Source organism: Scardinius erythrophthalmus (assembly GCF_964197995.2).
Source record: "Scardinius erythrophthalmus genome assembly, chromosome: 2".
NCBI classification, from domain to species: Eukaryota; Metazoa; Chordata; class Actinopteri; order Cypriniformes; family Leuciscidae; genus Scardinius; species Scardinius erythrophthalmus.
In genome coordinates, this window is record NC_138222.1 from 48,001,588 (window position 1) to 48,025,832 (window position 24,245).

General features: G+C 38.6%; 3 protein-coding genes across 3 annotated transcripts; 1 reads left to right on the forward strand and 2 right to left on the reverse strand.

Annotated features, from left to right (window-relative positions):
* Positions 1 to 243: 243 nt before the first annotated feature.
* btr09 (bloodthirsty-related gene family, member 9) lies at positions 244 to 7,351 on the reverse strand. The gene is given in 9 exon segments (XM_081392464.1): positions 244 to 1,058; positions 1,205 to 1,231; positions 1,530 to 1,668; positions 1,740 to 1,973; positions 3,036 to 3,131; positions 3,393 to 3,776; positions 3,778 to 3,944; positions 4,070 to 4,131; positions 7,251 to 7,351. Coding segments are annotated over 9 exon segments (1,710 nt in total). The 5' UTR covers positions 7,307 to 7,351; the 3' UTR covers positions 244 to 513.
* A 1,124-nt stretch (positions 7,352 to 8,475) lies between these two features.
* faah2b (fatty acid amide hydrolase 2b) lies at positions 8,476 to 15,436 on the forward strand (the record flags this gene model as incomplete). Its single annotated transcript, XM_081392517.1, has 11 exons — positions 8,476 to 8,658; positions 10,666 to 10,748; positions 10,836 to 10,972; positions 11,752 to 11,961; positions 12,162 to 12,281; positions 12,381 to 12,516; positions 12,604 to 12,721; positions 13,747 to 13,866; positions 14,355 to 14,463; positions 14,623 to 14,811; positions 15,261 to 15,436. The coding sequence occupies 11 exons, from the start codon at positions 8,476 to 8,478 to the stop codon at positions 15,434 to 15,436; spliced, it is 1,581 nt and encodes a 526-aa protein (XP_081248643.1).
* Positions 15,437 to 16,394: 958 nt separating this feature from the next.
* Positions 16,395 to 23,611, reverse strand: nelfa (negative elongation factor complex member A). The gene is made up of 11 exons (XM_081392498.1): positions 23,294 to 23,611; positions 21,976 to 22,147; positions 21,177 to 21,338; positions 20,948 to 21,037; positions 19,511 to 19,638; positions 19,252 to 19,321; positions 19,087 to 19,175; positions 18,884 to 18,995; positions 18,425 to 18,726; positions 17,370 to 17,469; positions 16,395 to 17,260 (listed from the first exon to the last, which is right to left on the reverse strand). Exons 1-11 carry the CDS (start codon positions 23,501 to 23,503, stop codon positions 17,076 to 17,078), a joined length of 1,620 nt encoding a protein of 539 aa, XP_081248624.1. The 5' UTR covers positions 23,504 to 23,611; the 3' UTR covers positions 16,395 to 17,075.
* Between the last annotated feature and the right edge of the window lie 634 nt (positions 23,612 to 24,245).

Sequence of the window (24,245 nt, forward strand, 5' to 3'; positions counted from 1 at the left end):
GCATCCCACAAATCTCCATCAACTGCAAGATGCTATCCTATCAATATGGGCCAACATTTCTAAAGTATGCTTTCAGCACCTTATTGAATCAATGCCACGTAGAATTAAGGCAGTTCTGAAGGCGAAAGGGGGTCAAACACAGTATTAGTATGGTGTTCCTAATAATCCTTTAGGTGAGTGTATGTAATAATGTAGTAATAATGTACGTAAACCTGTTTAAATAAATGAAAGATATTTCATGGATAAAGTTCAGATTTTTTATTATGCCAGGCAATAATTGAAAAGGTATGATTCTTTACAGGTCATCATCACATCATTACACTCTGACATGCATAAAATAATTTCCTACAAAAATGCTGAACATTTACAATTACTGCAGTATATAGATTTGTACAGTCTGTAATAAGAAATGCACATATATCAATCTTTAAGCAAAAGCACATACATATATCCTGATTCAGATTCATGATTATATAAAAAGTCATCATCTAGGACCTCTCATTTTGGTGTAATTTATTCATTGTAACTGACAGGTGAGATGATCAGTGATGCTGAATGTTTACCTTTATCAATAGTCCAAGGACTTAAATAAGGATAGAGTTTCTCAGTAAAACACTGCTTGGTGAAAGAGTAGATATGAGACCTGGACTCCACATCATAAAAGGAGACCAGACCCTCCTCATAATCCACAAACACACCCACCTTCTGGGGCTTCACTTTTAGGGAGAGAGACACAGGGGAAGACTCACAAGCTTTATACATGTTCTCATTACTTTTCCACAAAGTCCAATTTCCATTCTCAGGACACAGGGACAGATCCCCCTTCCTGTTAATGGATTCTCTTGCCACACCTAAACACCACTGTGTCTTTCCCTTTACCTGAACCTCAAAATAAAACTTCCCTGAGGAAAAACCCTCCTTTCCCAGCACAATAATATATTTATCAAACCTCTTGTAATTGTGTGGGTAGTCATGCTTTATGTTTCCAAGTCGCACTTGTCCATCTTCAGATAGGGTCAGTTTGGGGTGTGTTGTATCAGGATCCAGAGTCACATCCACTGAGAGAGAGAGAATTTGAATCACAGCTCCATAACAGAAAGATTGTGGAATAACAAGTTCAGTCAAACTGGAATGCTGTAAATCTCTTATCAAGTTCATTTAAGGTACTGTGAGAATATATATGAGTGAGTATCATACACTGTACCTGCATACCGCTGGATCCTCTTTATCACTGTGGCATACATGAAAACAAAAGATGATGAGATCTTTATTTACATATAGACATTTATGAATTGAATTCTTGTTTAAATGCTATAGGGCAAATAATACACTGCAGACTGATGCATGTTATTAAATGTGCTTATTTAAGAATAAAATTGATGCAATGAATGAATGAATGAATTAATTAATTATTTGAATGAATGCAAGAAAAAAACCCTGCCTTTTTAAAAAGTGACTGTTTGTAAAAGTTTGATCATCATGAACTGAGATAAGACAATTATTGTGAAATAAGAATCTGTGCAACCTACCAGTCTGACTGAGTTTCTTATCTAGAGTGTCCTGCAGCTGAGCCAGAGCACTCCTCAAAGTCTCCACACTCCCGCAAGTGTTAATACTGATCCCAGTCCAGATCTTGGTGTTTAACGGGCTGCACAGGGATGGATAAGTCTACAGCAGGAGAGAAGCATGTTGAGTGTTGTGTCCTGTGATGTGCTGTGAGCAGAGAGACAGACACTGACCTGTAGGAGGTGCAGGTGATCTTCAGTGTGTGAGAGCTGCTCCAGCTCAGAGTCTCTTCTCTTCAGCTCAGTGATCTCCTGCTCCAGCTCTTTAATGAGCTCTTCAGCCTGCTTCTCTTCTGCTTTCTGCTTCTGCTCCATCACCTCCAGCAGCTCAGACTGACAGCTCTCAATGGAGCGGAGCAGATCCGTGAACAGCTCAACACAGTCCGCTTTCTCTTTTTCAGTGTTCTTCTGATTAGTCAGAATCATGAAAAAAAAAAAAAAACATTTATTTCTTAGAACTTTTTAAAAAATGAATATAATAAATCAAATATTAACTTTTCTATAAATATTAGATAATAATAAATTATATATATATATATATATATATATGTGTGTGTGTGTGTGTGTGTGTGTGTGTGTGTGTGTGTGTGTGTGTGTGTGTGTGTGTGTGTGTGTGTGTGTGTGTGTGTGTGTGTGTGTGTATGTATGTACCCCCCCCCCAAAAAATAGTTTTCAGTCAGTTATTTATGTCTTTTGCTGTAGTGTGTCAGTAGGAAATATCAGTTTACATTTCCAAACATTATTTTTGCCATTAATTGTAATAATCCAGTGAGATTCATGTAAGCACAAGGAATCTGACAACAGCCGGTATGATCTAATCTCACCATCATCGAGTCCGTCTGTGATTACATGAAGAAACAGAAAAAACTGAGACAGACTAAATCCAGAAGAACTGCGGGAACGTCTCCAAGATGCTTGAAGAAACCTTCCTGCAAAGCTACCTGAAAAACTATGCGCAAGTGTACCTGGACAAAAGCCGTTTTAAACGCAAAGGGTCGTTACACCATATATTGATTTGAATTAGTTAATAGAAGTTAAATCATAAATAAATTCAATTTGTGATTTTATTTTTGAAAGCATTCTCACTTTACAGCATTTTAACACAAGTTCCAGTACTTTTCACAGTACTGTAGCTTTGCAGGAAGGTTTCTTCAAGCATCTTGGAGACGTTCCCGCAGTTCTTCTGGATTTAGTCTGTCTCAGTTTTTTCTGTTTCTTCATGTAATCCCAGACGGACTCGATGATGGTGAGATTAGATCATACCGGCTGTTGTCAGATTCCTTGTGCATACACAAATCTCACTGGATTATTACAATTAATGGCAAAAAGAATGTTTGGAAATGTAAACTGATATTTCCTACTGACACACTACAGCAAAAGATATAAATAACTGACTTAAAACCATTTGGGGGGGGGGGGGGGGGTATTAACATGCCTAAGACTTTTGCACAGTACTGTATATGAACATGCTTTTCTTAGCTTCACTGAGTGTTGGATTTCTTCAGTTTTCTTTATTCTGTCTTGGATCATTTGCAGCACATCTGTCTGTGACTTCATCAGCTGGGTCTATAGACAGAACAACAGCAAAAATAATAATAATAACAAGAATAATGACAATAATAATAATAGTGCCATAAAAGTAAGGTTCTCAAGGCAGAAAACAATAATATAATAACAGTATATAAACATACATAAAATAAGAAAGTAAAATCATTTACTTGATTTACTTATTAAAAAAGCTATCCGGAAAAAAAAATGTCTTAAGAAACGTCTGTTCTTCTCTTTTTGAGGATTCTAAAGACATGCTTTCATTTAGCTATTTCCTACCTTCTTCTTTACACTCTCCTCCTCTACAAGGACGTTGTTGTGATTCTTGTGTTCGGTCACAGTGCAGATCACACACACACACGTCTGATCATCTCTACAGAACAGCTCAAGAGGTCTGTTGTGTTTCTGACACAAATGATCCTGGAGATTTTTTACAGGGTCGATAAGTTTGTGTTGTTTTAAACCTGGAACTGTCAAATGATGCTTCAGGTGAGCCTCACAGTAAGAGCACTGACACACAGGGCACGACTTCAGGGCTTTCAGTTTCGTCTTCGTACAGATGTCACACAGCACTTCAGCTATTTTCAGACGATTTCTCTTTTTATAGAGATCTGCAATGGCTCTGAGTGTTGTGTTGACCTTGAGCTCAGGTTTTTGGTTGAATGTTTTTTTTACATATTGGGCAGTTATAGTCCTTACAGTTGTCCCAGAATTCTTTTAGGCAGATCTGGCAGAAGTTGTGTCCACATGGAGTGGTGACTGGAATGGTGAACACATCCAGACAGATGGAACACTGGAGCTCCTCAGTCAGACCAGTGGAGGATAATGGGGCTGAAAAAAAAAAGATATTTAAAGAAGTATGAAGTATAACTTCATTTATGATATTTACTTCACAAATGAGGAAAATTATTACGTCTTTCAAGCACTAATCTGTTATTTTTGTGGGTTAGACTTACATGGAGATAAATCCAGATTCCTGGTCTCTCTTGATTTTGGAGATTCTGCCAGTGCTTTTGCCCTTTTTAAGATTTAAATAAATAAATAAAGCTACATTAAGTCTTATTTCACAACAAAAATCACGACCAGTAGATTCATAGAGTAAAACAACAACTCATACATATTAATACTTTTTTTTAATCGAATTGTCAAAAACTTAAAAATAAAAATAATAATAAAATTCAAGTTTTTTCATCTCATGTAAGTTATAACTGTTACGAATTAGATCCAATGAAGACGATGAACATTGACAAGTAACAAGATTAGATTAACACAAACAATAACTGACAATGAACATTGAACAAGGAGGAACTTAAAAACACAGATGAACAATGGAGACAACAGCTGAAGACGATGAGTGAAGGCGATGATGATAGCTGGCAGGTGCGGGTAATGGTGAAGGAGGTGCAGGTGTGGGCCAAGGAGGATGCTGGGAAATGCATCCAGATGGAGACTAACAGATTACAGTGACGATGACAGTGACAGTTAGCTGGTGACTGTGACAGTGCTCCCCCCTCCCGGCAGGCACGTCCACGGGCTCAGGGACAGGCTTTGAGGGCTCAGGCAGCATGGGCAAGGGTTCGGGCGGCGATACGGCCATCTTGTTGGAGATGAGGGTTCAGGCGCGGCTGACCAGGCGTGAACCGTCTCTGGCTTGGCAGGCATGACGTGAACAGTCTCTGGTGCGACCATGACACCGGAATGGACACCAATGTCACGGACACCAACATCTCTGGCACGGACACCGGCACAGACACCAACGTCTCTGGAACGGACACCACTGTCTCTGGCACAAACACCAATGTCTCCGGCACAGACACCACCGTCTCCGGAATGGACACCACTGTCTCTGGCACAAACACCGGCACGGACACCACCGTCTCCGGAAAGGACACCACGGAGACCACGGACACCAACGTCTCTGGAACGGACACCACTGTCTCTGGCACAAACACCAATGTCTCCGGCACAGACACCACCGTCTCCGGAATGGACACCACTGTCTCCGGCACAGACACCGGCACGGACACCACCGTCTCCGGAAAGGACACCACAGAGACCACGGACACCAACGTCTCTGGAACGGACACCAGTGTCTCCGGAACAGACACCAGCGTCTCCGGAAAGGAGACCACGGACACCAACGTCTCCGGAACAGACACCAGCGTCTCCGGAACGGACACCAGCATCTCCGGAATGGACACCAATGTCTCCGGAACGGACACCAATGTCTCCAGAACGGACACCAATGTAACTGGCACGGACACCACCGTCTCCAACACAAACACCACCGTCTCCGGAACAGACACCACCGACTCCGGCACAAACACCAAAGTCTCCGGCACGGACACCACCGTCTCCTGCATGGACACCAACGTCTCCGGCACGGACACCAGCGTCTCCGGAACGGACACCACCATCTCCGGCACGGACACCATCTCCGGCACGGACACCAACGTCTCAGGAATGTTGTGAAAAAGTAAGGCAGAGATTACGACTTTGATGCAGAATCATGAACCTCGGGAATTCTGGGAAAAGCTTGGGGGACAGCCGGAAGAAATCAAGAAACATGTCCCAGATGACTTCACTCCTGTTCAACCCAAGCTCTATAAGGTTGGCTTGGGCTACAAACTGTCTGTGGAGCAGACTTGCATTACTATGGGCCAGAACTGGGCCCTCATTAAATTATGGAATAAAAAATAAATATATATTTTTTTAAATAATTAAAAAATATGTAATATTTGAGTTACATAAAAGCTTTTTATTTGTTTTCTTCCTAATTGTACTTGAAATAGTGGTCAAGAACCCCCCCACTCCCAACACAAAAATGGTTTGGCCACTGATCAAAATTTGATGTTGTTGTCATTTGATTTGAAGTTCAGTACGCTCAAAATGTCCGGTCAGCACAAGTCCGATGCTCAAAAAAGGAAAGAAAAGAGAAGAAGAGAAGAAGAAAATAGAGGCCTTAGAGATTTTCAAAACAAATATTTAAAAAAATGTGGTGACGGTGAAGCTGGAACTAGTAAAGTCAAGAGCAAGGTAAGAAACAGCGCAGCCAACGTTTATGAGCGTCAGGGGTTTTCCTGCATTGAATTTTTTTTGGCGGCCGCCTTATTTGATCGGTGAGTGATGTAGAATAGAATGACTGCTGCGCCTGACTGGGCGCATAACGAGCAGAAAGCCGCCACGTCCACTAATGACACGTCCAATAGCCTACGCAAAAACGAATGACTCATTTGAACCGATTCACTTTAATGAATGGTTAAAACAACTGATCTGTCCAACACTGAATCGGTGTATAAAAAAAATCGGTAACACTTTACAATAATGTTCCATTTATTAAACTCTAGTTAACTACATTAGTTAACATACTATTAATAAACTGCACTTCTACAGTATTGTTAATATTAATTTTAATATTTAGGCTACTATTAGCCTACATTATTGAAATCAAAAGTTGTATTTGTTAACAAAGTTAATGCATAGGAGAGGAAGAGCAAGGGAAAAGGAGAGATCTGGGCGCGGGGGGGGGCCCATCTAAGATTATCTCGTCCCGGTCCCAGGCAAGACTGTCAGCTGGCCTGCGTATACTGCATTAAAAGTCCCGTCCTATACTATACACCTTTATTTTTGCATGATGCTGCATGCATGCCAGTAACTGTCAGTAAGTGTAACATGGCCTGCGCAAGAAAAAACAGCTGACAAACAAAACTATCAGTTGGCGCATGTGCCACTTAGCATAGCGGAATGTGCCAATTGTGGCTTCAGTAAGATGCCATGTCACATTAATGTTAATACCACCTCTCGCGTGACATTATTATGAATGTTGAAACAGTTTTTGCTGCTAAATATTTTTGTAGAAAATATATTTTTTCAGGATTCTTTGATGAATAGAAAGCTAAATTAACAGACTTTATTTAAAATAGTTTTTTTTATATTATAAATGTATTTACTGTCACTTTTATTCAATTTAATGTGCCCTCTGCAGCTTTTAAAAGCAATCAAATGCTGATCGCATTTCAGTGCTGTAAAAAGAGCATTTGACTCATACTTAAACCTGGATTGCTCTGTTTTGCCTCAGACATGTAGCTTACCCTACTGAATAAGACCACAACATGACACTATATGTCTTTCACGTACCTGTGAGTGTCTGCTGCGCTCTCATGCCTCTTACGTATGAACGGATGAACAAACATTCTGTTGTCTAAAGAAAAACACGTTTCCAAAAGATTCCCAAAATTTTCGGCTTAGTTTCATTTCACTGAAAGCTCCCGCCCACCTACATTAACCCCATAGCTCCCCCCATATTTTCTTACTCGCATGAAACAGATGAAGTTTTACAGCTTTATTGTCTGTTTGATACACGTGTTCATTTGTATAAGTGTAAGAAGGTTTTAAAATAGGGCATGAAGAAGAGGTAAAGCAAAACGTTGATACAATATTTGTTGTTGGGAACATTTGTTAAGACAAAGGCCTGTGATAAACATCTGGAATATATATTTTTAAGACATACCAGATGACTATTACATAAAGAATAGTACAGATAATACTTGTGAAGCCCTTTAGACACCAGTTGACTGCTGGAGGAAGCTATGACAAATGAAAAGCAAAAACATTTTCATTTCAACAGTGTTATGCATAACTAATGTATGATTTTTTTTCACATGAATTAAAAGTATGCTGTATCACCGACTATGAAGTCAATAGTATACAAGTAAGTCAATAGTATAAACTGCCTTTTTAACCAGCTGCTACTCATCACACATATTACATGGAAGTAACATTTTTTTTAATAAATATCAGTTTACAGAACAGTTTTTTGTATTGTACAAGAATGGGACCCTCCTTAGACCAAAGTATTAACCTGGATTTTTCCTTAATTTTCTCACCCCATTGTCCCTTATTGGCCTGAGTGTACAAAACCTCCTAATTTATAAATGGACCGTATCATACCTGTAATACCATACCACACCTGAATCACACCGTGTTTGTTCATTCGCCAGAGGAGAACTGGCCCCCCGACTGAGCCTGGTTTCTCCCAAAGTTTTTTCCCTCCATACTGTCACCTTGATGAAGTTACAACGGAACTGAATCAACACTGAACTGACTTCAGCTGAACAGCAGCCGAAATGCATCATTTCCTGTTATAACTGTAAAACTGCTTTGAAACCATCTGTATTGTATAAAGCGTTTTATAAATAAAGGTGACTTGACCATAAGTGTGGTGACTGCATAAGTATTGTGATTGATACACAGGAGATAAATAAGGTCAAAGTTCAGCGTCTACAGGGATGAAATGCTAGGGGTGTGGCATGTGTACACTGCTCTTTTCATCTGTTGCCGCATAATCTCTGCTCTCCCCACAATGGCTTTGACAATCGGAGAGCGTGTGCAGCATTGCCTCCTGGTCCTCGTGCCTAGGCTGTTCTTGGCTCTCTTTAGGCTGGTCTCACCCGGCTCAAAGCGACCAAAACATCTCCCTCCTATCAGAAACCCACTGCTTACTCTCTCTGCAGTGCAACTGGCTGAGAAGATACGCAGAAGAGAGGTTTGGGCTTTCATTTGCATTAGTTTTGTCATGGCTGAGAATTAGTGAATGTATAGAGGCTACTTGTGAACTTAATGAATGAAAAGAAGGCTAATCAATTATTTTATCTTTAGGTTTCTTGCCGTTTTTTTCATGGATAAATCTCTGTTTCTATTATGCAAGGCAACAATGTCTGTAGTGTGCACTAAAAGAATGACAGCTCAGCACCAAACTTAAATGTAACTTGTTGCTGTAACAGTGTTTCTGTTCCAAAGGTTTAAATCAGGCATGCTTTATTGCATATATCTATAGACTAGACTGTAATCTTGAGTTATCTTGTTGACTTTATCATGGATAAAAGTAACAAAGGGCTCTGGAGCCTAAATGTATTGGCACACCATGGCTTACTTCCCTGACCTTTATGTCCAAAACTCCTACATGTGGAGAAAACATATATTGCACTGTGCTTCATTTGTTGCTTACTAAATAACACAAGGACATGCCATTAAAAAAAACTTAAAATTGTCAAAAAAAAAAAAAAAAATGAAAAGTTCACCCAAAAATGAAAATTGTGTAATTTACACACACTCATGTCGTAACAGATCTTTTTGACTTTGTTCTGTGGAACACAAATGAGATTGAAAAAAAAACCAATGAGATTAAACGGACAGTATGGGATTTTTCGCCACTAGGGGTCGCTAACCTATTTACAATAACAAAGGCATAGTTGTGCAACATTTGCTAAGAATTATGGATCTTGTCGTCAACGTCAAGCCGACCGATCTAATAATGTTTATGGATGACTGAATACATCTATGCTTTTATCATGAATGTGATATAAAGCAGTTCGGGATTGCTAAGAGACAGCTATCAGCTCCACACGCGACGCGAGTCCCGCGGATATAAAAGGAATATGGACATTTCATTCTACCAAACTACACGCAGAATTACTACTCACAGGTCAATTTATTAGACAAATTAAACTTGTGAGGTAACGCAGCGCTGTTTCACTTGGTCTAACATTACACTAGCACACTAAACTGCATTTTAGTGTTGAAATGTGTTAGTTTGTCTATATGAGACTAGCAGTAAGCTAGATCAACATTAGAATAACATACAGATCATATTCTGACATTTTATCATTGTTGAACTATATAACATTGATTAGTTGTATGTAAATGTGCTCACCTGTTTAATAAAGTACATGTAGGAGCGGTCGAAGTCTCGGACGTGGAGCTCTCGTTTATATACTGTCTATGGGAGCTCTCGGCATCTCAAACACCGCACTGATATTGATTCTCGTTTTAGTTCTCCTTTTTTATCCAAAGTCTGCTTGCCATGGTCCATAATGTTTGAACGAAACAACAACAGCGTGCAAATAGACATTGCGAACTACACATTTGTCCACGTCTGTCGCTTTGGTTATCAGACGGCTCTGGTTGCTATGGCAGCACGAGCGGAAACCAGGGACAACGCGGATATGACGCTATTGACGGCGACAAAACGGAAATAAAGAAACGGGACGTGTCTTCGAATTAAATTACAAATTTCTCCTGGTTTGAAAGTTGTAGGAAACAGTCGGGATAATGTAAGTACGTAACTAAAAAAATATATATAACATAGATATAGTGATTTTTGCTGCTTTTAAAGCAAAAAAGTTACATATTTAAAAATAAATAAATAACTATATTCCACAAAAGGAAGTCATATAGGTTTGGAACAACATATAAAGTATCAATTGAGAAAATGTTTACATTTTGCTTATTTTTTGATGAAAACTACATTTAAAAAAAAAAAAAAAAAAAAAAAACTTTTTACACTACAGGCACTGCAAAGTATGGTAAACAATGTTTACAGGGTCCTCTGATCATGTCTGTAAGTGATTATGTACACAAGTAATATAAGTCCTAAAACAACATCACTTCACTTACATATTCACCAGTGTAGATAGAGCTAGACTAAAACCACCACTGCTTGCCATGGTCTTTTGTAAAACTGAACATTAACCTTTTTGATTTGTAAATTCAGCTTACTAGTGTGGAGGTTGTGCAGGCCTACATTGACAGGATCCAGGAAGTAAACCCACTGCTCAATGCTTTGGTCAAAGACAGGTGAGTACTCGCTTTATAGAGCTGGCAACATTTATGGATGACTGAACAGGACATTTCACTATAAATGTCCACTGCCCTCTCTTTCAGGTTCTCATCCGCCCTTCAGGAAGCCGCTCATGCAGATAAACTAATAGAGGAGGAGAATGGAGGAGAGGAAGTTCTGAGGAACCGATTTCCACTGCTGGGTGTTCCGCTGTCTGTCAAAGAGGCATTCGCACTACAGGGTGCACTTCCCAGAATCCTCTTTGCCTTGCATCCACCCACACAGTATCACCCTGACTAAGTTTATTTTGAGATAAAGTCTATTTGACTAATTCTCGCTATTTAAACAGCTATTTGCCAGCAAATAACGTGGACACAAAATACTGGGTTACGCTTTATTTTGACAGTCCACTTTAGACATTCTACTACCTCCAGTTAGGGTTAGTAGAATAGGTTGACATGTACATGCATAGTTACTTGTAGTCACTAGAACATCTGTTGGGGGACCATCAAAATAAAGTTACTTATAGTTAGAAGAATGTCTAAAGTGGACCATAGAAATAACGTATTACCAAATATTGATTTGAATTGTTCTCTTAAAGCTTCTGCTAAGAAAATCAATGGACCTATCAATGACTAACTGATTGTACTGAAAATTACTTTGGTATGGACAATGTATGGTTTTGGACTAGTACTATTTGTTTTCTAAGTGCAAGCTTCAAGATTGGTAAAATTATAAAACAATGTCAACTAAAATCAATATCTTTAAATATGTCAACATATTTATTAATTTAAATAAATATTGTAAAAAAATGCAGATTTAAATGTCAAAACTGATTCTCTGAAGAGAATATTGCTTCAGAATAAATTATATTTATATATGCATTTTTATATTTTTTACGGACAAGCAACTTTTTTTACTCGGACAAGTGAATGACCGAGCACATGACAAGGCTTAATGTCCAGCCCTGCTGTATAGGATAGTAGAAATTATTCATTTTGATGTTATCTGCTCCCACAGGTATGCCCAATTCTGGCGGGTTGAAATCCCGGAGTAGAGTACTTGCCAATGTGGATGCTCCTCCTGTGGCTCTGTTGAAGAGAGCTGGAGCCATTCCTCTAGGCGTCACCAACACCAGTGAGCTTTGCATGTGGATGGAGTCCAACAACCACCTCTATGGGATCACCAGTAACCCCTATGACCTCGAGAGGATGTGTGGAGGAAGCTCAGGTCTTGCAAAAAAGAAAAGAAAAAAGGAATATTTTTTATAAATCTTATATAAATATTAAACTCATTAAGACTATACAAAAATTATACTTCATTGGTCACGGTTTTAATTCCATGTTTTTTGCACTGATGTTCAGCTTAACATAACATTAAAAAGTTGATAATTAGCCATAAACTATTAAACATCAATTCTTTCTTGGTAGGTGGAGAGGGAAGTATCATCGGTGGTGGTGCATCTATGATAGGTATCGGTTCTGACATTGGAGGAAGTATCCGCATGCCGTGTTTTTTCAATGGGATATTTGGCCACAAACCTTCAAAAGGTATTCATTTTGCTGAAAGGACAATCAGAAAACCATCTTTCTGTTAATAGGAAAAATAGGGTGTACCTTATCATAAAGGGAGAGTTTATTTCATTTCAGGTGTGGTTTTAAATGACGATCAGTTTCCCATATGTTCTGGTCTACAAAATGACTACCTGAGTTCTGGTCCAATGTGTCGCTACGCTGAAGACCTGCTTCCTCTTCTGAAGATAATGGCTGGGCCCACTGCAGACAAGTACATCTCAAATAAATAAAAACCAGAGAATGCAAATATTGTTTTTTTTAAAACAAATTAGTACTGACACCAAGTATTATTTTCTAGGCTCTTCCTCTCAAAAGAGGTGGATCTGAAAAAGTTACATTTCTTCACTGTAGTAGATGATGGTGGATCTCCGTTGACATCTCCAGTAGACAAACAGCTCATTGAAGCTCAAAAGAGGGTGAGAAGCAAAGCAAAGCAACTACTACATTATTTGCATATACACTCACCTAAAGGATTATTAGGAACACCTGTTCAATTTCTCATTAATGCAATTATCTAATCAACCAATCACATGGCAGTTGCTTCAATGCATTAAGGGGTGTGGTCCTGGTCAAGACAATCTCCTGAACTCCAAACTGAATGTCAGAATGGGAAAGAAAGGTCAGAGGAGAATGGGCCGACTGATTCAAGCTGATAGAAGAGCAACTTTGACTGAAATAACCACTCGTTAAAACCGAGGTATGCAGCAAAGCATCTGTGAAGCCACAACACGCACAACCTTGAGGCAGATGGGCTACAACAGCAGAAGACCCCACCGGGTACCACTCATCTCCACTACAAATAGGAAAAAGAGGCTACAATTTGCACGAGCTCACCAAAATTGGACAGTTGAAGACTGGAAAAATGTTGCCTGGTCTGATGAGTCTCGATTTCTGTTGAGACATTCAGATGGTAGAGTCAGAATTTGGTGTAAACAGAATGAGAACATGGATCCATCATGCCTTGTTACCACTGTGCAGGCTGGTGGTGGTGGTGGTGTAATGGTGTGGGGGATGTTTTCTTGGCACACTTTAGGCCCCTTAGTGCCAATTGGGCATCGTTTAAATGCCACGGCCTACCTGAGCATTGTTTCTGACCATGTCCATCCTTTTATGACCACCATGTACCTATCCTCTGATGGCTACTTCCAGCAGGATAATGCACCATGTCACAAAGCTCGAATCATTTCAAATTGGTTTCTTGAACATGAAGATGCTATCCTATCAATATGGGCCAACATTTCTAAAGAATGCTTTCAGCATCTTGTTGAATCAATGCCACGTACAATTAAGGCAGTTCTGAAGGCGAAAGGGGGTCAAACACAGTATTAGTATGGTGTTCCTAATAATCCTTTAGGTGAGTGTACACACATATACAATATTGGTGAATATATTCAGAATACTAATATGAGCCTTATTTGAAAAATGTTGTTTCTGTTCGCAGGTGGCTGCACGTTTAGAGGCGGATCTAGGAGTTACAGTCAAAGAAGTTAGTTTTCCTCAGCTCAAATACTCTTTTCAGATTTGGGACACATTCTTGGCTCTACCTGACAAAGATGGCAAGGTGTGTAGTACCACAAGTTACTTAATATTCAGTATTATCATCTATTTGACTGGAACGAATTCGTTTCATGACTGGCAATTTTTTGCAAGATCGACGCTGTTATTGAACTGAACTGAATCAACATTGAACTGCCTTGAGAGCTGCTTATAGCTGAACTTTACACAGTGAACTGAACCAATATTGAACTCGCTTGTCTTTTTAGAGCTACTTTACAGCAGAATTTAAATTTGTCTAATACTGGATACATTTTACATCAATCGACATATTTTCCTGTTTATTACTGTGAAGCTGCTTTGAAACAGTTTGTATTGTATGCAGCGCTAAAATCAAGTTGACTTGACTTGAGTACTTTATGAAAGACTCAGTTGCTTAAAGTCTATATTGTTTACTTGCTTTCAACAAATGACTGTAGCAACTAGCAACCAAAAAAAACATGGTACATGCAGAGAATTAGAGCAAGTTTGAGTGTGTGTTTGTGTTTATTCAAGCCTCCACAGCCTTTTGTTGAGCTAATGGCAGATGGAGGCTCCGTGTGGCCTCTTTGGGAGCTAATAAAGAGGACATTTGGAAGATCTGAACACACTGTGGCTGCTATTGGTAAACTAACACTGATCTAAATACTGGATCGTAATTTTTGGCAAACAGTCTTGTTTTAACTGGTTGTTCAGGGTTGAATAATTGGGGCTTGTTCTTCAAACGTCTTTCATACTAGCAACTGGCAAGAGACACATGTATTTCCCTTGTGGCTGATTTCAGGTTTGGCTCTAATGGAGAGTTCTCACAGCTCTAAGCCATCTCAGTTCATGCTAAAGCAGAAAGAAGAACTGCAAAGAGAGATGGAGGATCTGCTGGGGACAGATGGAGTGCTGCTCTACCCCTCTCATCCTCTTCTCGCCCCCAAACACCACCACCCCCTATTTACCCCATATAATATTGGTTACACAGGTAACAGTTCCTTAACTAACAATCTCAAACATAACCCTTTACTAATGTAATCTAGCTGATAATTTTTTTGTTAGCAGTTACCATGTGTCAGTCTCAATCATTAGAACCAGAGATTGTTGTGCCTTTATCATATATTATTAAACACACAATGTCCACTTTTGGAAATTTGATGCTCTTGATCTGGGCCACAGATATGGAGTCCATTAAGTAACAATAACCTTATGTGTGTCTATTACGGTCAAGAAATGGATTATAAAAAGTTTGAAGCCATTATTAGTTGAAGAGGTCAGATAGGAACAGACTTCAATATTGAGTTTATCTTTGCAGCAAGGCTAATCAATAACATTAGGAGTGTCAAATAGAAGTAGATGGAAATCCTTTAAATATACAGCAAAGAATATATATTAATATAATTGAAACCGCTTTCACTTGTTTTCACCTATTTCTAGGGATCCTGAACATCCTCGGCCTGCCGGTGACCCAGTGTCCACTGGGATTGAGTAAGGAGCGATTGCCCTTGGGCGTGCAGGTGGTGGCTGGGAAGTTTCAAGACCGTCTGCCCTTGGCTGTGGCGCTCTACCTGGAGAACACTTTCGGAGGCTGGGTCGATCCTGGAGTGGCTTGAGCAGTGAAGACACTGGAGGAAATGCTGGATCTAGGCATGACATAGCAAAGCAAGTTTCTCAGGAATAGACAACCTCAAGAAACATTGATTTAAACCAAAAATGAAATTTCTCATCATGTACTTGCCCTCACGTTGTTCCAAACTCATAGGATTTTCTTTCTTTCTCCTGTGAAACACAAAAGAAAATATTTTGAAGAACATTAGAAACCAAACAGTTTTGGTGCCAAATGCCCACTTGGACAATGGACAAAAACACTGAAACATTTATCAGATGATCTTCTTTTATCATCTTCCTTCCACAGAAGAAAGTCATACAGGTTTGTAACATGAGGGTGAGTAAAATTACAGAATTTTCATTTTGGGGTGAACTGTCCCTTTAAGATAAATCGGTGGTTAGAAAGCTAAGGTCTTTAGTAAGGAAGTGTAATCATTTAAGCAGCATATCTTAAGAGAGTGCTTTAGGGATTTTCTAAATAGTTATTTTGGGTCCTACCTGATTTCAGTCGAATGAAAAGTATACCATGTAACTGTTGTGCTGAATGTTGTCTTTAAGGAATCAAGAGTACTCAAAAGCAGAACACATTTTCACTTGATTCAAATAATACATAGCTGTTATTGCAAACAGAATGTAATATAATCCAAATACCTTTAAGTTAAAGATATTGACCTTTTAAACCATTTGTAAAATATGGTTGAAAATACCCTTAAATTAAAACTTATGGTTGAAACAATCACCTGGAGTCATTGTTCCACTTCAGAAACGTCACACTGTACCAAAGGTTTCTTATTTCAGCATTGTCACCCATGTTCATAAAATCTGTTCAATATTTGTGTCTCAGACTTTTGAACACAGATACAGTGTGAAAATAACAACTAGCAAGATGTAGGTTGTGTCAGTTAACTGGCAACCAATATTACAATACAGTACACCAAGGCTTCAGCAAATGACTCATTCAAATCTGGACATGTTTTCATTTATTTCCTCCTTTAAAAAATAAAAAATAAAATAAAAAAAATAACGTTCTTGAGAAGTACTGAACAGAAAACCTGTTTTACACTTTTTTTTATTGTTTTCATTTTTTTCTTTCTTTCCCATCCGAGGAGGACCTTGAAAACATTTTTAAACATTCTCAGTGTGAAAACACATGGACAGATTATTTTGTTTCATTGGTGGGACACTGTAATAGCATGTTTGTACCCTTTTAAGATCTCTTAACAATGTGTCAATCAAAAATAGGTTAAGACACAAACTAACCAGCCCGCTTCAATTTCGCATCATTTCCCCCAACACTATGAAAACTGAAATGGGCCTAAAAACAAGAGACGATACAAACATTAACAAAAAGATAAAGAAAACAGCTGTTTTGTAAGAGGGTCCCTGTCTTTGGCAACGCAGAAACAGAGATAGGACATGAGGTCAACCAAACAGGAAGTCCTTTGCAACTGTCTGAAACCAGCATCCAGAGATTCACTAGCGCATATTCCCAATACCTCAGATTTTGGCCCGTAAATATGTACATTCCAGCGCATGTACACGATATTTGTGTTTTAAAGCACTCCTCAGGTGACATCGAAGAGGGGTGTGTGAATGTATACATATGTGTCTATGTAAACGCCCTGTTTGTTAACCCAGTCCTCCTCAGGAGACGTTGGTTATGGGTTTGTATTTCTTGAGGCGGGTCCATTGCCCAGTAGAGTAGTTCATCTCAAACACTGTGTCCACCAGCATGGTGGTGCTGCCGGTTCCGTCCGCTTTAGGCAGAACTTCTGTGTGCTCACTCAGTTTGATCTGAATGATGTCACCCTGCTCTGGACAGGGGTTTTCTGTCGGGGGGATGCGACAGACGAAAATTAGGAGGGTCATTTAGAACAAAGAGGAACTGTAATATTGTCAATCGATTAACAGAAACCGATGAAAGCAAATCCAGAATACCTCGTGATCCTGCCATGAAGCCCAGGATGAGGGCTTTCTCAGGCCGTGTGACTTTGTTTGCAGTCTTGAACATTTCCTGCGCAGCATACATCTGTTCTCTCTGTGGACGATGCAAAATAAAGATTAAACTTCACAGACTATATACTACCATTCAAAAGTTTGGGGCCAGTAAGTTTTTTTTTTTTTATAAGAAATGAATACTTTTATTCAGCAAGGATGAATTACATTTATCAGTGACAGTAAAACCTTTAATAAGCTTACAAATTCCATAAAAAAAAATGCTGGAATATATTACATTTTAAAATCTCTTTAAATAGAAATCAGTAATGTATTTCACAATATTACTGAATTACTGTATTTTTGACCAAATAAATGCAGCCTTGGTGAGCACAAAATTCTTTTAAACAATTGAATTCTAACAGCATTGAGGGAATTTGGATGAAAGAACTCCGTATGATTCTTTATAACTTCCAAAACTAACAGCACTACACACAAGCACACAGAGTAGGGGCTTTTGTTGGAGGCAATGTGGAACATCAATGGCTAATCATTTTCATATTTTTTGGGCTGAAATTGAAAATATAATCAGAGAAGAGTTTGACTATTCATTCATTACATTATATCTAGGGGAAATACCAGAAACTGTTTAGGACATGGATAAATACTTATTAAAGATACTTTTAGCAAGCAGTAGGAAAGCCATAACTCGTAAATGGTTGCAGGACCAATGGCTAGGAATTGTAAATTAAATATATTGTAAGGAGAGAATCACATTCATTTAAAAGGTTCAATTTAGAAAAGTATAATAAGTATAAGGAAAAATTGATTATGTACATACGCCATCAAGGAAAGTGTAATATCACACATTAAGATGTTGGAAATATACTGTGACTTGACATGTGTTACCCATGATAACCTCTTTTTCACCATTTTCAATTAACAAAATATATATATTTTTTTAAACATCTATTAACGAAATTTCTAAATAAAACAGTTGTTTAGTAACAATACAAAAAAGCCAGTCCAGTAAAATCATTATATCCATGAATTCTTACCGTGAGCGACAGGTTCTTTTTGGGTTGGGTCGCTGGCGTGGGTGCGGGCTGGGCTGCAGTGGTGGGCGGCTGCGTGGGCATGTCTGGCTGTGCTGCTGTGGCGGCAGGAGGCGGAGCATTGTTGGTGGGCGTGCTGGTTGGCGTGGTTGGTGAAGTGGGGGCGGTGGGACTGGCGGTGCTGGCATTATACATGGGCGGCCGCTGTTTAAACTGGCCAGGTAGTGAAGCAGAAGCCGCATTTGGCGCGGACGACTCCTCCGACTGCCGGTTTGTAGGTTCACGCCCTGAACCGCCTGCGTTCGCTAAATATAACACAATGCAGAAAAATGGACATTGAGAAGACTTTAAGCTCACATTTAGCTTGGCTTCCTGTTAATATTTGTTGTGTCTAATCAGTAGATTTTCTACTGCAGTTAATTTCTTTGCATTCATCCCATCCTGCATCTGTCGATGGCTCACCTGGCTGTGTCTCTGAACTGGGAATGTAAGACGAGGAAGGAACCATGCTGGGGGTGGCGGGAAGGTAACTGGTTGACGGCAGAGCACTCTCGTTGTTTAGCGCCCCAAGTTTCTGTTGAGAGGAGAGGGGAAACAGATTTGAGTTTTGTTCTGACCCACATTCAAGGAAGCCATCACATGGCTGATAAGATTTCCAAAACTACCTGTGTGGACACCAAGCCAGCTGCGTAGTCTGGTGTTGCGTTCTCCACGACCGCCTCTTCTTTGGTCGCCTTCTCTCCAGCTTCTGTGTCTAAATAAGACCAAAATACAATATAACAAAAAATGCAGAGCACTCAAAATACACTCAAAATACTTCTTGAACTTACCCAAAGTCTTTCTTCTCCTTTTAGCTTCTCTGCCAGCTCCTACCATATCCAACTCGGATATATCCAACAACTGCAAGAAAACACACAATCTCATAACCTGACAATCTAAAGCCTATACAGAGATTATGACATCCATACGAACTAGGCAAAATACAGTTCATGACTCAGAAATACTTAAGCTTTTAATAAAGAGTAAAACCTACTAGATATGCCCATGTTATGCAGTCACTGTCATTACTGGTCATTGCTAGACAGTTACCTTGACCCCCCTTTCTTTGCGCAGGGGCGTGCGGGCAGGGGCAATAGGGGTTCTGTTACTGGGAGGGCTGAACATGCTTGGGGTGGTAGGGCTCCGGAATGGTGCTTTGGGAATTCCCTTCAGCGGTGCTGAGAAAAGACAGACAATCATTCATTATTAATCTTGTGTGCTGTTTTGAGATTTTTTTTATGTTTTTGAAGGAAGTCTCTAATGCTCACCAAGGCTGCATTTATTTGATCAAAGTAATATTGTCAAATATTATTACAAATTAAAATAACTGTTGTATTTTAATATATTTCAAAACGTAATTTATTCCTGTGATGATAAAGCTGAATTTTCAGTATAATTTAATTATAATTACTTAGTCTTCAGTGTCCCATGATCCTTAGGAAATTATATTTGCTGCTCAAGAAACATTTCAATGCTGAAAACAGCTGTGATGCTTAATATTTTTGTGGAAACCGTGATACATTACACGGATAGATCTGTGAAACATCAGGATTCTTTCATGAATAGAAAGTTCAGAATTTATTTGAAATAGAAATCTTAGTAACACAAGTCTAATTTATTAACAATAATTAATGCATTAACTAATATAAGCTAACAATGAGTAATATATTTTATAGCATTTATTAACCTTTGTTATAATGTTAGTTAATAAAATGTGCATGTTCATGTTAGTTCACAGTGCATTAACTAATGTTAACAGATACAACTTTTAATAATGCTGTAGTAAATATAGAAATTAACATGAACTAAGATTAATAAATGCTAGAGGTTCAACGGATCACAAAACTCACGGTTCGGATCATATTACGGTTTTTGATTCAAGGATCAGATCCTTTTTCGGATCAGCAAATGTCATTTTGCTTTCCATTTATTAGTTAAAAAAAGAAAGTACTTCAATACCACATCAAAAACAATAAAGTTCAAACATTTTTAAAGGCAAGTGAAGAAAAAGTCAGTAAAAATAAGATTAAAAACACTAATTACTAGCATAGTAAGGTCTAAATGTAGTGTATTCAGGTATAGATGTAATAATTAGGCCTAAATGTAAAATTTTTATTAAAAAAATAAAATATTATAGTGTTGACTTTATATAGATTAATCTTTGTTAAAGCTGTGTTTTGTTGTCAAAGACCGAATGCACGGATCCAATATACCGATACACATCAAACTTCTTTCTCAGCTGTTTACGTTTACTTAAGTCATAACCGACTGTTTACAACAGGGTTTCTCAACTCGGTCCTGGAGGGCCACTGTCCTGCACAGTTTAGCTCTCCAACCCTGATCAAACGCACCTGAGCAAGCTAATCAATGTCTTCAGGATCACTAGAAACTCACAGCTAGGTGTGTTTGATCAGGGTTGGTTTGATATTATTGTCATGACAGTAATAAAATTTGACCATACAAATATTTTTGGGATATAAATCTTACTTGTGGTGTCAATCTTCTTTACCAGACCTCTTCCTTTGGAGTGGAAAGGCACTCCTGCGGTTTTCTTTAACTGCTGGGCAGTCTCTGTGGCTTTAGAACAAATATAATGGATAATACACATGGCAATCACCACTCAACAAACAAGCATAAACTCTTATTTTAAATGACTTTAATGGAATCATGCTGAAAACACAGTTTTCTGGCACCAATAATTCATAAACACACTTACATTTCTGAAGCAGCTCAGCTCTGAGCGTAGCACTCTTGGGTTTCCTCTTGAGCTGGAAGTGCTTGATGGGTGGAGTGAGTGGCCCCACCAGCGTAGTCAAAGCACTCTTGTTCAGATACTGACACTCCAAAGGCAACATTGATGACGCTTCACATTCATTTACTGGATGGAGGTGCAAACATCAACAGTAAGTCCCAGCAGATGCTTTCTTACTAAATTGCATACCATATGCACTTGCAAGTAACAGGCAGGTGAGAATTCTCATCACAAGCTAATTAGAACTCCACACAAACTATCACAATAAATGTCAGTTACTTGAATATAGAGTAATAGAGATGGTCAATGATCATAAAATGAAAATACTGATATATATAAAAAAAACTTTTTAATATTAATTATATTAAAAATGAATGTTTACAGAGGCATTTTGGGTAGCACTTTGCAGTCAGTAACTGTTCATGAACACATCGCACAGATTTTCAGCCTAAGACAGTAATATAGCACTCAAAATCAATTTTTTCACTAGAGACACTGTCTTTAAAATGTGTCATGAGTCGCCTAACAAAGTCGTCTGACAGACACAAGTACAAAGATCAACAATGAGCTGTCGAACTGACCAAAATGTACATTCCTAATATGTAGTCAAAAGTAGTCCAGAGTGGAGAAATATCTGAACCTAGACTAGAATATATTGTGAAGAGATGGAGGAGCTTAGAAACCAGAAGAGACAAAAATTAAACTGGAAATTATTTACAATGACTTTTGACCCTAGCACTCCAATCATTGATGTCAGACCAACCTTTCTCACGCAGCTCTCCAAGTATGTCCTGTACATTTGGGTTCTGCTCCTCCAGATCCAGGTTTAGCGAGCCGGTCTCTGGAAATGATTTCAGGATGTCGGCCACCATTAACACCCACGGCTCAGAGTCCACAGTGGCCAACTGAATGATCTCTGATAGAGCTTCCTTCATCTGGAATATGAGGGATAGAGAGAGAATAAAAGATTTAACCTAGTCAGTTTGTCAAATGAATCTGCTACTATTTCACTGTGGTTTGCTCCATACTGTAAATAGATAATTCCACCTCTGCTTACATTATTGCTACTGTAGATTTCCCTCCTTTTTAGTGCCTGAGGCAATATGCACACACACAAAAAGAATCATGACAGGAATTCAGGCTAATTTAGTGAAACAATTAACTACAATACTGAAGAAACACTTGATAAAGGAGTTTTTTTTTTTAAACCACTAATCCATTATTCTATACAATTTACTAATGTTTCTATTTTTATTTTAGAGTTAAATGTGCGAGTCAATAAAACTCTCTAAAACATACAATCATTTATTTTCAAGCTTTACAAAAGCTGCATACATGATTTCCGACTTAATATACTTTGTTTAATATTAAACAACATGCAATTATTATGATCCCTCTTATTGTGTTTGCATTACTGACATTTTGCAGATTCAGCAAGAGGTAAGAAAATGTATGATCGCAACTGTATATGAACGCGTTCTTTGAGTGGGTATCGAGACTTTTCACGTAACTTACTCACAAAATACCATGGTAATCAAAGCTCCCGCCAAAATCCGTTTCTAATGTATTTTTATGACAGCAGAGCCTGGTTATCATCAAGTTACCATTGGTTTACACTACAGTATTAACAATGACTGTACTAAAATGTGGTGTTTTGGCGGAAACTACAGATACCATGGTAAATATTAATAAGGGGGGCGTTTTACTCGTCCAAACATAGAAATAAACTGCATCAAAATAACATGCCAACAACAGTCACAAAGTTGACTGCATGTTTACATACAGGAAGGCTAGCAGGTTAGCTCAAGCCCAGAGGCTGAAGACAAACAGCAGCCGGAGACTGACATTATCCAGACAGCTGCTGCAGGGGTCTCATGGTGGAAGCCATGTTATTATTACACATGCAACACATACGTGTCAGCAACATATTACACAATTACTGCTAATAAACAACATGCCACTCCAATAAAGCATGCCACACTAGGAAGTTAAGACAGTTAGGGTTAGTGTGTGTGTGTGTGTGTGTGTGTGTGTGTGTGTGTGTGTGGCAGCAGCAGGAGGAGTGAGTCCTGCAGTCGCACCTCATCCACGGTCCTGCGCGGGAGATGCAGCATCCCCAGTAAGAGTTTGAGCTTCACCGGAGGCGACAGACTGGAGAAACACAGGCGTATGTTGTCGATGACCGATACGGTGAGTAGGGAAGCGATGCTCGAAGGTGTCCACAGCTCGTCTGTCGATCCAAGTTTGTTGTGGAGCCACAGGCCGGTGTCGCTCTCCCTCATCGACGCCATCTTGGAAAAAGACGAATAATGAGTTCGGGCATTTTAACAGGCTACCTAAGAAAACACACATGAGCGCGCTAGGACCCGTGCGATCACAAGCTGAAAACTTTTACAAACATGTAATCAGTATGTTATCTGAGTTATAAGTGATTTATTAAACAGTGCTTATTTTTCTTATTTTTATGTTTTATGTAGCCTATTTTGATTTGGCGCTGTGTTGTATTTGGCCATGTGTAAAGCATTGGCTAATATCCCTTGTCATATGTTTTGTTTACAACCTGTGTTTTGTATACATTTGTTGATTAATAATAATACCACTTGTTATCTGAGTTATCAGTGCTAATTTGTTGTGTGAATTTATTTCTGAATATCATTTCTTAAAAAAAAAACTAAAAAACATTAACATGCATGCATGCACTTTAATTTGAGCATTGTACAATTATGCAAACAAAAATGAATTATTATATTATTACCTAACACTTTTTAATATTATAATAATATAGGGTATACAGGGCATACAATAGGGTATAAAATATAAAATAAAGCTCACCAAATCTAACATTCTCTACTTCAGTCAAAAAAAACAGCGTATTTATTTGTAAACTTGCATTTATGAATGTGAAATTTGGTCAAATTGATGCCACCAAATATAGTTAGTTGGTTAGTCAGTATCTATCTATCTATCTATCTATCTATCTATCTATCTATCTATCTATCTATCTATCTATCTATCTATCTATCTATCTATCTA

Excerpts from the sequence above, each read along its gene's own strand:
- nelfa (XM_081392498.1), bottom strand. The coding sequence starts at position 23,503 with ATGGCGTCGATGAGGGAGAGCGACACCGGCCTGTGGCTCCACAACAAA. Across the intron at positions 19,322-19,510 it reads GCAAAGAAAGGGGGGTCAAG|TTGTTGGATATATCCGAGTT; the intron begins GTAACTGTCTAG and ends GTTTTCTTGCAG. Across the intron at positions 17,470-18,424 it reads AAAAGAACCTGTCGCTCACG|AGAGAACAGATGTATGCTGC; the intron begins GTAAGAATTCAT and ends CATCGTCCACAG.